The following is a 10,999-nucleotide window of genomic DNA, read 5'->3' on the forward strand; positions in this document are numbered from 1 at the left end:
GCTAGTACAATTAGGCACAGACTCTTGTCCTTCAGTTGTCTCATAGAACAGACTGTTTGAGAATTTCATTTTGAAAATTTATAGCTGATTATTCTCTCTTTTTATCAATTTTACAGAGACATGCGAGAAATGAAAAATCTCTTAAGCAAACTCAGGGAAACTATGCCTTTACCATTGAAAAATCAAGGTGAGTCTTATCATTTCTCTTTGAGGCAGAGGATGTCTTTAATGTGACAACCTTGGGACTTGTTTCTTGAGAAATAAAAGCAAGCATTTTACACAAAAAAATAGAAGACATTGAGCATACATCTGTCTTTCCTCGAGAAGTCCTGATGAGTTGGGACTCTCTCAGGTGAACAGTTTTGCTCTGCGGGGGCGGGGTGGTCAGTACACTCTGACCTCAAAACAGACCCCTCCTCCACCAGCCCTGTCACACACGTGGAAAGAACTACAGTGGTGTGGCAAACACAAAATGACTCAAAACTTGGCCCTCGCCTTCACGAAATTTACAGCCTAGTGGAGGAAAACTTAAGAGAACTTCTAAAGAAAGATCCCTGCCATCTACATATTTAATTATCTAAAAAAAAAATAGTAATAGTAATAATTATTTTGAGAACTTGCAGTGTGCCACTGTCCTAAATACTTTACATGTATTGACTGTATTAACTTATTTAATTCTACTTAGTCCTCCCCTTATCCTCAGGGGATATGCTCCAAGACCCTCAGTGGATGCCTGAAACCGAGGATCCTATATATATTATGTTTTTTCCTGTACATACATACCTATGATAAAGTTTTATTTATAAATTAGACACCATAAGAGATAAGCACCAACAATAACAAAATGGAGCAATTATAACGATATACTTTAATAAAAGTTATGTGAATGTGGTCTCTCTCTCAAAATGTCTTCTTGTTCTGTGTTCACCTATTGTTAGACTGGGGTCGACCTCAGGTAACTGAAGCTGCAGGTAAGGGGGGACTACTGTAATAATAACTTTGAGGGAAGCACTATTAGTGTTTCCTAATCTACAGGAAACCGAGGCACAGAGAGGTTAACTAACTTGGCCAAGGTCACACAGACTGTAAATAGAAAAACTGTGTGAACTATGGGATGTGAACTCAGGTAGTCCATCTCCAAAGCTATCCTATGGAAGTATAAACCATAACACAGGAATGAAAGGGAGACACTCACTGGCATACAGGAAGGGCCTCTGTATGCTCTTGTTAACCACTGCATCCCCAGTGTTCAGAGCCTAGGGCATAGCAGAATAACACCTGCTACGAACAATAAATGTTTGTGAAATCTGCACCCATCTTTGCAGCCTCAGGGACTGAAGATGTACACAAAGGACCAACAATTAAGCACAGATGGCTAGATCAGTCTTGGTTGAAGCACTGGCTTCAGAGAGTGGTACATAAAGGGTGGGGAAAGGCTTTTTAGAGGCAAGAAAGAAACTCCTCATCTCTATTGAGCAAAGCCTGGGCGGGAGGGAGGACAGTTTGCTGCTTGCCTGGGAGCGAGGAGGAGGAGGAGGACTTGGCAGTGGAGCTGCAGTGCCTCTTGGCTCAGGGAGCAGCTTGGCAGAAGGTGGAGAGGTGGAAGTGAGAACACCAGACGAAGAGGCTGAGGAGTAGCATGGCCAGAGCTGCGCAGGAGCCGGGGTCAGAATATAATAGGCGGTGGTGAAGCCCGTCAGGTAACTCAAAGCTCCCCTTGAAGGGTGTGCTTCACCAAGGCCAACTGGCTTGAGCCATGGATGTAGTGTCTTGTAGTATTTCAAGAAAGTGGACAACATGTTGTAGTGATGAGAGATTGCTCTGAGCACAACATGGAAGATTGTTGCCAGACACAAGCATGGTGTTTGGGACCAAGGGCTTTGGATTAAGGCTAGACTTGGGTTCAAATGCTGGCCCTGCCACTTACAGCATTGCACCCTGAAGCAAGTTGTTTAACTTCTGGGAATTTCAATGTTCTCATCCCTGAAAAGGGGGTAATAGCACCACCAATTTCAGAGCACTGTTGTGAGGACTGCATGAAGGAATGTGTCATATGCTTCCTACCAACCTTACAGAGAGCAAACACTTGACACATGCTTTATTGTCATTATTATCATTGTTACTATAATTATTATTATTTACCAACTGGTCCACCCAACTTTGCTCAGGAGAACCCCAATTCACCCTCAAATAGAACAATCCCTACTACCACTCACTCTGTGGCCAACTATGTGTCTTGTCCATGAGAGGCTGGGTGTGAGCCTGCAGATCAGAGCACTGGGCCCTGGGACTGAAGATTTGAAGCTTGTGTCTGAAGCTATCCTTAGTGTCTTAATAGATTTGGCAAGTCTCCCACATCAACAGCACACAGGCCTCTTGCTGTACCTGACATTCGGCTGTCTAGGAGGATGAACTGCCCAGAGACCCCAGTCTGAATTTCATGGAAGCCATGTAACCTGTCTTTTAAATCAATCCATCCTAAACATTCCTTCCACATTTAATGATAATTTATCCAGCAGTTTCTGAACTGTGCATTAATGGAAAATCAGAAATTTTATTTTATGTATTCAGGTCATTTTTATAATCATAAAATGTATGCTATAAATATTTTGTATAACTTTGTATTACTTTTATAAACAGAAAAAATAATTAGAATTTTAAATGCATTTTTTAAATATAATAATAATAATAATAAAGGTTGATGCTAATAAATGATAACCAGGACTTGAACCCTAGATCCCCTGGAAAATGAAAAGGAAAAAGCAAGGAGATGCAAGGACTTATTCTGAAAGAAATGGTGTAGTAGGATTTTAATAATAAAATAATTGAGGTGAAGGATTGTGGGGAATTCGGGTTTCTTTGTCACAGGGAGAAGTGGGAACGCTTAGCATGTGAAGATACATTTTTGTTGTGTGTATGTTTAACATGCACTCACAGCATGCTGTCACTGGCAGCTGACCACTGTGGAGGGGGATGTGACCCTGTGCTGGAAGCTCCAGAGAGGGCCTGAGGTCAGGAGAGCAGGTTTCTAGGGGTCCCTCTGGGAACATTTTTTGACAGATGCGTAAGGCACCGTTTTAATAAATAAATTATCCTAATTTCTCTCTCTGACTACAAATACTGAGATAGACCATAGAGGATTCCCCATGACCTTCCAGGAATTCTTTTCAGGCGATTTGTTTTTTATACATGTCTAGGATAATATCTGCAGGAAATGGTGTGGGGTGAAATGTGGAAAAAAATTATTCTAGTTTTTTCTCTAGGACCTTATTGTCAAAACATCATTCTAACTGGATGAAAACCATTATAGAAAGCCATCTGTTTTCTTTCTGGCTTCTTATTTCCTTTTTCTTTTTACTCCATTTGCATGTGTGTTTGAAACAGAGAAAAAAGGGAAAAGATACCACTCCTGGTCCCTGTTTTAACTACTTCAAACCCTGACCATATGAAAATCCTGGAGCTCAGATTCCCCTATTTCCCAGGCTCCGTCTCAGTCCTCAACTCAGAATCTGTTCCCTGTTTATTTCAGCATTTAAGCATTTAATCATATCTTCCCCTACAATCAGAACTTAACAGTTTACTTTGACTCATTTTCAGTGGAAAAGAAAGGATGGTGGCCAAGGGCAGGAATTTGAATGGTTAGTGATTATGCCTGCGTTTTAGACAGGACCCTTCTTCTCTGTCCTTCCAGTTTAAGGCTGGAGACAAAGAAGTGTGCAGAAGAGCAAGTCACGCTGGTTCTGCTGAGGTTCACACGGGCTCCGGACAATGTCCAGGTCTCCCGCTCTCAGCCCGCTGTTCCTTCCACTGCTTCAGTGCCCCTCTTGTCCTGCATTCTGGGTCACTGGCAGTGCTGTAAGGAGCTTCATTAATTATGATAGTCTTGCTGTGTCAAATGGATTACAAATGGAACCACCTGTGGAGAGCCTGCAAGGCTACTGACAAAGGCTAAAAGGAGATTGGAAAATGAAGGACAAGCATTTTCTAAATGCACGCTGTTACCAGACAAAATAAATCGGCAGAAATAAATAAAGCCTGAAAGGCAGTTTCACCTTTTCCAGAATTCTGACTGAATAAATGCTGTGGAATGTGATGGTATCTTCACTCTTGCATAGGACTCAGTTGTTGATACAGTGCATTAGAATCAGCCTGGGAGTAGGTAAGTCAGGAATTGAGTGTGTACTAGAGTGGTCCCCCTCCTGTGGACAGTACTACTCCAGATTAAATTGGGCTTAGGAACAGTTCTCCCAAACTCATACTTCCTGATCCACTCCAATCTGGATCCCCATATCCAGAACTGGCCTGGCCTTGTCAGGCAGAACACAGGGCAGTTATGCCACTCTCTAGCCTGGAGATGACCTTCTAGGTCCTTCCCCCAGGGCCTCGTTTAAAGACTATCTGTGCTTCCAGCTGGTGTCTGAAGGTTATTCTGGGCAGTTTTACCAGTAGTCCCATATCCTTTGCAATTTCTGCAACCTTTTATCCAGGATTCAGCATGACATATGTAATCTCTGTCTTTCTCCTCCAATCTAATCCACACATCAGTTTCTTAATGCATTCCTCCAATTATGCTGAGCGCCTACTCACAAATGTTAAATGTCTACTCACTACCTACTCAAGGGAAAACAGACTTTTCACTTCAGCGTCATCCAATATATAATGGTCACCTATGATGTGCCAAGTTCTGTGCTAGGTGCTGGGGCTGTCTCTCCCTGATGGTGGCTGTCCCTCTCAACAGGGAAGAATCAGATGAGAATCACCTGGGTAACTTTTCAATTTGACACATACCCCCCACCCCCCCGCAGAGATTGTGGTGGAGCCTTCAGGGTAGCGCATGTGAATTCTGCAAACAAATGTCGCACATACACACACACACACACACACACACACACACACACACACTATTGGAAAGACACAAAAATTAGTGTTTACAATATAATCATGTTATAATAATTAGACACATGTTGCTACAAGGGCATATTGGATTCTCACCTCACACAGACTTGAGTTGAAAATGGGAGATTATTAGGGATTGCTTTTTGGAAAGTATCTGAGCTGAGATTTTTAAAGATGAGTAGGAATTAGCCAAAAAAAGAGATTGAAAAGACAGTCTCGGTAGAAGATTCTGTATGTGTGAAGGCATATGGGGAGATGAAAGAGCGGCATTTTGATAAACTGCAAGTGCTTCAGTAGCTGAGGAAGCCGTTAGACGAGAGGCTTAAGAGAGACGCGAGACAGGTGGGTGCGCTATTTCATTAAGGCTTCCCATAAGTCATGTTAAGAGGTTTGGACTTTATCCTGGAGCCACTAAAAGGATTTAGTTCAGAGGCAGGTGCAGTAATCCAGGCAAGAAATGCTTACAATCAGACCTACAGCCAGAGGATTAGACAGGAGGATATGGCCCATCGAATGTGGTACACGAGGGAGAGGCAGAACCAGTGCTGAAACCCAGGGTCAGGCTTGGCAAATGGAGTAGATGACGGTGTGGGTCAGAAAGGACAGAGAAGGGCCGAGCCTGTGGCGCACTCGGTAGAGTGCGGCGCTGGGAGCGCCGCGACGCTCCCGCCGCGGGTTCGGATCCTATATAGGAATGACCGGTGCACTCACTGGCTGAGTGCCTGTCACGAAAAACCAACAACAACAACAAAAAATAAAAAATAAATTTAAAAAAAGAAAAAAAAAGTATAAAAAAAAAAAAAGAAAGGACAGAGAAGATCAGTTGGGGTAGAGAATGACTGAAGTTCTGGACATGGGAGAACCTTCAAGAGCAATGCTCAGTGGTTAATAGTGCTGAGGTGAAATGTGGTCCGGGAGGACTGGAACATGGGTTTGAGCATTATCAATCAGCGTCATGGTAATGGGAGCCCTGCAAGTGGACGAAACTGACCAAGGCAAGTGTGCATAGAGAAGAGCTCTGGAATACCAAAATTTAAGGTTTGAGGGGAATGAAGAGCAGTTTACAAAGGGGACTGAGAAGAAAACTAGAAGAGTATTAATGAAATAAATCAAAGAAGGTTGCAAGGAAGGAATGGCTAATAATGCAGGGTGGTTAAGCTAGATAAGAACTGAAAATGTCTGCAGGATTTAGCAACAAGGTTGTCCCCGGTGGTGTTGGCAAAAGCAGTTTACTTGGAATTTGGGGTGTGGAAGCCTGGCTAAGAAGGGTTGGGGGGTGAATGGGGGATGAACAGCTGGAACAGCATGGGTAAATTTATTAAGACTTTCATAAAGCGTTGCTTACAGAGTAGTGGGAAGACAGTATTGGATGCAGATAATGTGCAAAGGCTGTAGTAATTGTTTACAAAAAGGATGGGAATATCTTCTAAATAGAAGTAATCTCCCCACCCTCCACCCCTGCCCCGCAGGAAATTCTCATAGCACTGTATTGGGATCTCTCTTATGGCATTTCTAATAAAGACTCACAGCAACTCAAGGAAAGATCCTTAAGGCCAAGGACCACCTTTCCATTAGGACCCATCTTGGTGTTATCCTCAGTACCTGACATAGAGCCTGGCACTTATCAGACCTTCAGTTAATTCAGTGGTTCTCAAAGTGTGGTCTCAGGACCAACATCATCAGCATATTTGGGAACTTGTAAGAAATGCTAATTCTCTAGCCTCGCCCCAGACCTACTGATTCAGAAAGTCTGGAAACTGGGTCAGCAATTTGTGCTTTAACAAGCCCTCAGATGATGCTGCTGCAGCTATTGTTTGAGAACCACTGGGTTAACTGAACGTCTCTCTCACTTTCTCTTTTTTCTTTTTTCTTTTTTTCCTGGAACAGAAATTTACAGCTACAGTTCCATTACAAGCATTTCTCTGAGAACACAGCTTTAAACTCATTTTATTGTTTGAAAAAACTTCTCATTTTCATTTCCCTTTTCTTTCTCAACATATCCTCTCTGCAAGAAATCTTTTATTAGAAAAAGAAATTTGAGCAATAGAGAAGTGGTATCGTCGTGTCTAAGGCGATTCCAGCGTCCCTGGCTTTCATAGCATCCAAGACTGAAAACAGTGAATGAGATTTGAACCTAACTGCTGGCTGATTTTCCTACTCTCCTTTTTCTTTCACATTCTCCTATGCTTTCCTTCCTCTTCTTCCCTTTCCCACTTTTAATTTTCACATTTAAAGCTGTCCTGGGTTATAGTTTTCTGTAATTGTGCACTTTTCAGAAAAGATGCTGTCTTACTTAATAAGCCACATCCAAACTTTTGCAATAAAAGTCAAAGATTTCCCAACATGTTCAAGTGGATTAGCTTAGAAAATTTAGAATTACTGGGGAAATATTCTATTTTTCTCAGATTCTTTTAGCAGCCCTTCACTTCAGAGACAGGATTTCAATCACTGTGGAGAGACATCCTTCCTTGGAGTTGAATTCACTTCAAACCATTCCAGGAATACTTATTACTTAGTGAATTTCAGCATTTACTGCAGGTGTCAGCTTCCTGTGGTGTAAAAAGCTGCTCCGAATTTCTGCCAAGGATTTTTGAGCTTTTGTGTCACCTCAGTCCTAGGTGATGATCAGACAAGCTTTGGGCTAGGCAAAGGTGTAACAAATGCTCAAAAAAGATGCCCCAAACCAGCAGTTGTCCTTAAAAGGCAGCTTGTCCTTTGCTTAATATCTGAGCACTTTCTCATCAATCCTAACACTTCTATTCACTTGTGACTGATATATATATGTGTATATATATATGTGTATGTATATATATACACACACACACACACCCATACATATATACACACTTGTATATGCAGCATATATGAGGGTACCTCAAAAAGTTCATGGAAAGACTTGTATTATGTTTCAATTCTATTTCTCCACAAAATTTTGAAGTACCCTCATATATATGTATGTGTGTACAGATTCATATCTTTACATAATGTGTGTGTTAATATACTGTACTCTGTGTATATGCACATATGTATCTATACGTATATAAATATATGTGAAGAAGGCTGAGTAAGGAAAATTTCAATAGCATAAAAGGCTGTGACTCACTGTAATGAATGTGCAGATACAAGGGTCAGTCTTGATACAAATCTCATATCTGTATATAAAACCTATGTGTTTTAATATGTATAAAAAAGAGAGAGTGGGACTAAACATATGACCACTGCATACACATACACACTTTCCTTTGTAAATACAACATTGTGGTAAACATTTCCTCATGTAAAGGGAATAGCACACATTAGAACTGCATTTTATGATATGTAAAGACCAGTTAAGTTCCTCCCCAAATCTGTTAAGTGTTTGGGGAAAGGGAAGGAAACATAGGAATTCAGGAAATAGATCTTCCAAGTCTCAAAGAAATAGAAATATGAAGATCTTTCTTTCCTATAATTGTCTTCATAGTTTTGGTAACTCTGTTCCAGGGAAGCATTGAATGCCAGGTGAACTTGAATTACAGGAAGTGTAGTCAGTGTCCAAAGAGATACTTAGAGGTAAAATTCTTTACCTGTCAGAGTCTGTTATATCATTGCTATATCCAGTTAGGTCAAGTTCATTGATCATTTGGTGGTTAAAGAAGTAAGAGTCTAAAAATGATGAGAAAGTGGGGGGGGTGGTTTATGTCCCAAATATATCATGATTTATCTCTGAGAGATTCTCTTGAAAAATGAAGCTCATGCTCAGTACCTAACAGTGTTTTCAGTGTCTTAACTCTTTGGGGGCAAGTTAACTATAAAAGAAAGATGTCTTATTTTTAGCTTTCAAAATGTTGACATCCAGATTATAGCAAATTCTTTTTCACTATGGAAAAGACAAGAATAGTCCTGGTTTTTCTCTATGTTAACAGAATATGAGTTTTAATAGAAGATTTTAGTTTGTGGAGACTGGGACTGTGTTTGAGTCATTTGATGCGCCCAGCTGTGGTTTCTGTTTTCTTCTTTCACTTAAACTTGCTACACTAGTTCTATCCAAATATATAGCATAATGCACCATTCCAAGAAACACTGTCTACCTTGGTGGATGATACTAATTTACTAATAAGTATGAGATATTAGACCCTTTAGGGAGGGGAAGGAAAAGCCCAGGCACTTGGATGACACAGTTTTTGTAAAAGGACCAAAGAGTCAGGGTTTACTTCTGTTCTTGACAGTTTCTTGAGCGTCTAGGTTCAGTAACCAAGAAAAACAAACCTTCATCTACAAACCAGTTCTATTGAGATGGGACATATTCCTCACTGTATCCATCTCTTCGCCTAACTCCACATTCTGTGCCTTCTGCCAAGGTTCCATCTCCATTAAGGTTAGGATGGGGAAAGGAGGGAGCCCCTTAGACCCTCTCTGGAAGGAACTGCAACTAGCCTAGGCAGAGTTTAGGTTCATAACAGTGGCCACTGCCAACCAGCTATTTTGCTGTCCCCAGCTCCAGTCTGACTGTGCTAGCACTGCCCCAGTTGGCAATTTCCAGGTTATTTCTTTGTAGTCCTTCTCCAGCTGCTGGGATCTGCACTGGCCAGTTCTGCTCTCCAACAGGATATTTCTATCATTTAAAAACCCAACTCATTAAGCCAGATTTGGTTTTACTTGTCTTCATGCTAAAATTTTCAAACCAAAATATATGAACTCAATAGCTGACTATCTCCCCTGAATGCCTTTGTGTACCTCCACAGAAAAGGCCGGGTAAGACTCAAGAGGGTATAATGGAAATGGTCTTCCTGAGACATGAAGCAGATGAATGGAGCCAAGCTAATGGTCCTACATAAAGGAAAATAGTTAATAATAACTGTAGTAACTGAGTGCTTCCTCTATGCTAGGCACTGAGCACCACCCAAGCTAAATGTTTTTCACAGATTTTTTTCATTTAATCTTCATCTAAGGTAAGTATTATTAACCCCTATTTTACAGGCAGAGAAACTGAAGCTTAGCAAGCCCAAGTTACATATTCAAATTCACAGAATTAATAAATAGCAGAGGCCAGTTTAGAAAATCAGCCAACCTGACTCCAATGCATGGGCTCTTTCTAATAAGCTATACACTTCTCACAACTGAAAGATTGCCTCTAGAAGTTTCAATTTAATTCTAAGATATGGTTCTCAGCCTTCTACTATTTTGCTCCGCCCCCAGGGAACATTTGGCTATGTCAGGGGACCTTTTTCATTGTCACAACCGGTGGGGGAGTGCTACTGAAATCTAGTAAACAGCGGCCAGGGATAATGTTAAACATCCTGCAATGCTCAGGACAGCCCCCAACAAGGAATCATCTGGTCCAAAATGTTAACGGTGCTGAGGTTGAGAAACCTTGATTTAAAAAATGGTAGATATTTAAAGCCACGTCATAAAATGTAGGTTGTTTGTCTGTATCTCACTCATATGTGCATTCTGTCTCGTCACAGATGACAGCAGCCTTCTGAATCTAACTCCCTATCCCCTGGTTAGAAGACGGAAGAGAAGGTTCTTTGGGCTATGTTGTCTCGTCTCAAGCTAGGCAGTTCCTCCTGGAAACCCACCATTGGGAACACCTGAAAAAAAATCACAAAACCCGAGGACCTCCAGACAGCTGAACCACACAGTTATTGGTTTTTGACTATGTTTTCTATGCTTCCTTATTACTTTTATCCACCTCCCCCACCCTTTTAAATAATTTTACACTTGAAAGCAGCTGCCATCAAGAAAAAAAGAACAGATTTAAAAAGCAGGCTGTTTTTAAAAGGATTTTTAAAGCCGACATTGTGCATGTCTGCTCCAAACCATGCCATGACAGATGCAAGAATTATGATTTTTAAATTATTTAAAGGTTTTTTTAATGTATTATTCAGAGAAAAATTATTTCACATGTAATAGTATCTCTATAGCGATTGATGATCTCATGTTAACAAATTATCACATATGAAAGGAGTCTTTAAACATAGAAATCTATTTAAAACTGCAAAACCATGTTCAAACATCCAATCTATCAATATCATTAGAAATAATATTATAACCAAACATATACCACTTCACCTATTGCTTTCTCTGCACTCATTTACATTTAGTCTTCCATTCTGTCAGAATC

The 10,999-nt window shown here is 40.8% G+C and overlaps 1 protein-coding gene across 1 annotated transcript in view; it reads left to right on the plus strand.

The window, feature by feature from the left end:
• RGS7BP (regulator of G protein signaling 7 binding protein) overlaps nucleotides 1-10,567 on the plus strand; it is a 125,868-nt gene extending 115,301 nt beyond the window's left edge. Inside the window, exons 5-6 of the mRNA XM_063088092.1 lie at nucleotides 117-187; nucleotides 10,341-10,567. Coding sequence (XP_062944162.1) covers nucleotides 117-187; nucleotides 10,341-10,432 — 163 coding nt within the window. The 3' untranslated portion in view covers nucleotides 10,433-10,567. The remainder of the gene's footprint in view (nucleotides 1-116; nucleotides 188-10,340) is intronic.
• Nucleotides 10,568-10,999: the final 432 nt, after the last annotated feature.

This window comes from Cynocephalus volans, chromosome 2 (genome assembly GCF_027409185.1).
Source record: "Cynocephalus volans isolate mCynVol1 chromosome 2, mCynVol1.pri, whole genome shotgun sequence".
In the NCBI taxonomy this organism is placed as follows: Eukaryota; Metazoa; Chordata; class Mammalia; order Dermoptera; family Cynocephalidae; genus Cynocephalus; species Cynocephalus volans.